The sequence below is a fragment of the Arachis hypogaea genome, chromosome 14, assembly GCF_003086295.3.
Source record: "Arachis hypogaea cultivar Tifrunner chromosome 14, arahy.Tifrunner.gnm2.J5K5, whole genome shotgun sequence".
NCBI classification, from domain to species: Eukaryota; Viridiplantae; Streptophyta; class Magnoliopsida; order Fabales; family Fabaceae; genus Arachis; species Arachis hypogaea.
Window position 1 is genome coordinate 10,333,135 of NC_092049.1, and position 5,855 is coordinate 10,338,989.

Consider the following 5,855-nt stretch of genomic DNA (forward strand, 5'->3'; position numbering starts at 1 on the left):
GTGCAGGGTCCGGCTTGGCCCGAAGATTCGGCCCGGTCTTGAATATTTTAGGAATTAATTTGGTGTGATTTTATCGGGTTTAGGATCGGGTAAGGGTCTCAAAAATAGACCCGGTCATTATTTCAGGTTGGGTCCAAGCCATGGCATGGGTCACCCGAACTCGACCCGGTGGCCCGGTCATCATATACAATTAATATTTTATGTTATTAGTAATGGATGATGGCTATTCTTATGTGGAATTTAAATATTGTAAACTTTAATATTTTGTATTATTAGTTATTATAAGACTATAAGTTAATGTTTTATGTTTAAAATGCATAAGATTTTAGACTAATGCATAATATTGTGTTATTTGTATTGATTTAAATATTTGGTGTTGTTAAACAATATTAGTATTGATTATGATTATGTTTTAATTTTAGAGAAGAGTTGGTTCTTGTTATATTTTTCTAAGTGAATTTTACCATGTCAAATACTGGTTGGAGTCTTAGAAATTTAGATATTTTCACAGGCTAGCTTATAAGAAGGTATCAAGGTAATGTAATGTTAACGGCTCGGTTTTCACCCGATTTTTACCCGCTATAATCGTGGCCTGAAATTGTATAGGTTTCATCGGGTCTAACAAATAGACCCGGTATATATTTCGGGTCGGGTATGGATCACATCAAACCCGGTTTCACCGAGCCCATGCACACCTCTAAAATTAATCATTGATGTGATTATCAATTTAGGCTGGGTACATTATATTTTTGGATAAAGTATTAAATTAGTATTACCGTTGAGTCTAATCCTGTTTTGGTTTTAAAGTTTAAAGTATTAATTCTATTTGAATTTTAAAAAGTTTTATTTAGTTTTAATATAGTTATTCCGTAAAGTCAATATTAAATAATTAATATCACCGTTCTACCAAACCTTAATGTTATTTTTAGAAAATCAAGAAGCACACAATTAGCCACCGATCTTAGTTCAAACACATCAAGAACATCTTCGAGAATACACTTTTCGTGAGAAAGTTTGCCGGTGGCCATGAAGACAAGGCCACCATTGCTTCTACTGCAGGGAACTCCCCTCGACAACCGAAGAGTTTGGTTATATAAGATTTTTATATCTAAAAATTGAGTTTCGTTAATTATTTAATATTGACACAGCAGGACTATATCAAAACTAAATGAAACTTTTTTTAATTTAAATAGGACACTTTAAATTTTAGAGATTAAAATAGGATTAGGCTCAAATATAGGAGACTAATTTTGATATTTTACCCTATATTCTTTGGATGTATCCCTTCTCCGAACCCTGTTTTAACTCGAGAGATTTGCGTTTTTTCCAAAAAAAGTGTATAGACATAATAAATCAAAGTATATTAAGGGAAGTTAGATATCATCTAATTTCAAAAGATATTTGCATAATTTATCACTTCTGTTTTTTTTTTTTTAAATCCCTGTATATACCTAACACGCTGTATATACACCAAATCAATTAAACCAAAGTTCAGATAGTACACACACAGAGGCTTTCTGAAAAGTTGCATTGCATGTGATTGAAAATTTGAATCACAGATGAAATAAATTAGTTGTATTTATGACCCATATAGGTCTATAATATACAAACATACATGCATGTTTCTGTCTATAAATAGGGCCTTCTCTGCCAGGTAAAAATATGAAGCAAACCAGACATAGAAGTACGATTCTTTTGTTGTGAACACTTTAAAAATGAGGTCCTTTGATGTAAGGTTGTTCTGTTTTGTGGCTATGACTATGCTCATGCTTGGAGCACTTCCATTTTCCTCAGATGCACAGTTAGATCCATCATTTTACAAAAACACTTGTGCCAATGTTCATTCCATTGTTAGAGAAGTTATAAGAAACGTTTCAAAATCTGATCCAAGAATGCTTGGTAGTCTCATGAGGCTCCACTTCCATGATTGCTTTGTTCAAGTATGTTTTCTCTTTACTTTAATTACTATATATGCCTTTATGAGTTTTGGTGCCACACTCTTTCTTCTTTAATTTTCTTTATTATTATTATTATTATATCATAAAATATATTTTTTTATAAAAATATCATGTGCACATTAAAATCTAGTTCTTGTTGGATGGCTTTTGCTCCCATTTCGTCCTCTCTTTGAAGTTCTTCTCCACCTTGTATTCAACATTAATAATATGGAACAAGTGGTCCAAACATTTTAATTTGTTTTATTTCTTAAAAATCTAGTTTCTCAACTTGTTTCTTCACTCCCTTTAATCCAATCCTCAATAGGCTTGTAAACTATTATCATCTTTAAATCTTCTCCTCTTGAATATTTATGTGTAATATTTCCCATGAAGCACACTTAACATAATTATTTTTGTCTGAGACATTTTCTGAGATTTGCAAGACATTTGAAATAATTTATTTCAATTAGCGTCTGATGTGTTAACTCGTCTATTATTAATGATAGTTATATTATGTTACTTTTTGGCCTTATACACAATATGTAGCTAATTAATGACTGGAAATAATTGGTCATACTTTTCCTTATTCTACATATTTCTTTCTTTATTTTTCTCTATAATTATGACCCAAAACTAATACTAATATTTTAGTTTGACTTCTAATGTTACTTATGCTATGTGCGTATAGATTATAGACTAGGCTTATACACACTTATTTATTTGTTATATTTACACTAATAGTCATTAAATAATTATTGTTGCTTGTGGCAGGGTTGTGATGCATCAATTTTGCTGAATAGCACAAGTACCATAGTGAGTGAACAAGGTGCAGGACCAAATAACAACTCAATAAGAGGCTTAGATGTTGTGAATCAGATCAAAACAGCGGTTGAAAATGCTTGTCCTGGTGTTGTTTCTTGTGCCGATATTCTTGCACTTGCTGCAGAAATTTCATCTGTTTTGGTAGGATCTTGATCCATGCATTTCTTGTTTGAATTTCACTGGTATTTAGTTTATTGGAACGTTTTGTTTTGTAGGTTTTATATTACAATCTAATTATATCATGCATGGAAAGTGTTAAACCGGTTTTATGTTGTGACTTGTGAGCTAATAAAAAATTGCCAAGTAATTATTATGAAGTTGTATACATGTCTAGTTTAAATTTTAAAAATTACCCAAAATAGATAAATTATCAACTATCCTTTATGTAGCTACTAGTTTCTAGGTAGCACTTTATTCTTTTGATAATATTGTTTTTAAACTGCCCCAAATGGATTAGTACAACCACTACTTTTTTAAAGGCAAAATTATGCATACCATTCCCACTTCACTTTCACTTTAAAATTTGTAAATATATGGGTACACCGGTATTTCGATAATTTTTAAATATTGATTTTAATTATATATATTATATTTTTTTTATAATTAAAATTAATGATAAAAAATTATTAAAATATCAGTGTATCAATATACTTGAATAAAGTACTTTTTAATTTTAAAATACTTTCAATAATTTTTTATCTTTTAAAATAACAAACTATTAAAACAAAATACTTTTTAATCTCAAATTTAAATTTAAATTAAGTTCTAATTCATTTCTAAAATTTAAAATATTTTATTTTTATCTCAAATATTTTGTTTTATTTTATTTTTATTATATAATAAAATTTATCTTTTTTAAAAAATAAATTTTTATTATTATAATAATAAAATATAAGACGTTTAAGACAAAAATACAATATTTTTAACACAAAAAATGAAATTAAAACTTAACTCAAAATGTGAGATACTAAAAAAGAATTTTATCTAAATCCGTTAATATACATTTGGCTTTTGGTCATTTGATGCTATATCCCTTAGAATTTAGATTTCTTTTATTGGGAATAATGTTGATATACTGATCTAGTAACTAAACAGAGGAAATAAAAATTAGCTTGAAGAAATAAATCATTAGAAGGCACTAACTACAACTTACATATATAATACACCAACTAAGTTTTAATTTCATATATTTTTAATTTTGCAGATCTGTTTTAATATTCTGAAAACCTTACTTTCTTGTTAATTAATTTGTACAACTATATATATTTACAGGCTCATGGTCCTGATTGGAAAGTTCCATTGGGAAGAAGAGATAGTTTAACAGCAAACTTTACCCTTGCTAATCAAAAACTTCCGGCTCCAACCTTCAATCTTAGTCAACTTATCTCTACTTTTGCCAATCAATCCCTCAACATAACTGATCTAGTTGCACTTTCAGGTATATGATTTTTTTTTTAAATAATTATGTAGTTGCTTCATGTGTTTTAAATTATATATGATAATATATTGTTAATTTTATTTGAATAGCATTTTTATTTGATGTTATTTATTACAATGACTCATTTTTATTAGAAATATAACCATTTATATCTCTCTTTTCTATCATGTTAAACTTCTGAAAGAAATGACTTGATGATATAGGATCAGAATTTTTATGATAAAAATGTTTAGAGTTTGATCCTTATTATCCCACGAAAAAAGAACAGTATAAGATAAATAAAAGGAGAATAGAAAGTCTGTAGAAAAAAAAAATCACGCAAGTTCGAAAAAAGCTCTTGCGTAGTGCATGGAATTTGTTAGAGATATGATTATTTATGTTATTAGATGTCAGTCAATAAAAAATGAAGATTGTATTTATAAATGTTTAAAACATTGTATATATATGAAAATTTGCAGGTGCTCACACAATTGGGAGAGCTCAATGTAGATTTTTCAGCAGTCGATTATACAATTTTAGCAACACTGGAAATCCTGATCCAACTTTGAACACAACCTATCTACAAACACTTAGATCAATTTGCCCCAATGGTGGACCAGGGAATACTCTCACCAATTTGGACTTAACAACCCCAGACACATTTGACAACAAATACTTCTCCAATCTTCAATCTCTAAATGGATTGCTTCAGAGTGATCAAGAACTTTTCTCTACAGTTGGTGCATCTACACTTAGCATTGTGAACAGTTTCAGCAGTAACCAAACTCTTTTCTTTGAAGCATTTAAGGCATCAATGATTAAGATGGGTAATATTGGAGTTCTAACTGGCTCTCAAGGTGAAATCAGAAAACAATGTAACTTTGTTAATGGAAATTCTGGATTGGCTACTTTTGCTACTAGAGTAGAATCATCAGAAGAACAGGGTGTTAGCTCAGCCTAAATAGATTATATATTTATTGTGGGTTGGAAATTTTAAAGTAGTTCTTCTATATTCACATACATAAATAAGTCATGTTGTTTCTGGATTGAGACTGATTTTGTACTTGATAGATGTATGGATATCCATTTGTGTTTTCTATCATTTAATTTCCAATAATGTTATATGAGAATCGACTGTTTTTTTATGTTGTTGGATTTTTACGTATACCCTTCTAGGCTTTTATATACAATAAGTGCTTATTTGAATATCATTAAATCGATAAAAAAAAATTAATAAAAAATTTATTTTTAGTGTGTTTAGCAAATTTTTAATAGTAAAAATAAAAATTTTAAAAAAATAAAAAATATTTTTAAAAATTTTTTTTTAAAAAAAATATTTTTTACATAATAAATAAACAAAAAAAAGATTTTTATCTTATTTTATCCAAACATAATTAATAAATAAAAAGATCTTTGTATATAAAATATTCAAACATAAAATTACTTTTACTTTTATAAAAGATCTTTTTTGAGAATAATGCCCCCAACAAATCCTATCGTTAATTAAAAGAGAAGTCATTTGTAAGAAAAAAAAATTGAGGAATCATTTGTCATTTTAGAAATAACCAAAAATAACCAAAATAGCAGTTAATTGACTTAATTATTTTTCATTTGACATTTGACAAGGCCTTTTATAATTTTGCTCCACAAAAATTCCTTTTTGGGTTGCACAAAGCCCA

The 5,855-nt window shown here is 28.2% G+C and overlaps 1 protein-coding gene across 1 annotated transcript; it reads left to right on the top strand.

The window, feature by feature from the left end:
• Nucleotides 1–1,392: 1,392 nt before the first annotated feature.
• LOC112741451 (peroxidase A2) lies at nucleotides 1,393–5,321 on the top strand. The gene is made up of 4 exons (XM_025790449.3): nucleotides 1,393–1,940; nucleotides 2,709–2,900; nucleotides 4,032–4,197; nucleotides 4,656–5,321. Exons 1-4 carry the CDS (start codon nucleotides 1,716–1,718, stop codon nucleotides 5,135–5,137), a joined length of 1,065 nt encoding a protein of 354 aa, XP_025646234.1. The 5' UTR covers nucleotides 1,393–1,715; the 3' UTR covers nucleotides 5,138–5,321.
• Nucleotides 5,322–5,855: the final 534 nt, after the last annotated feature.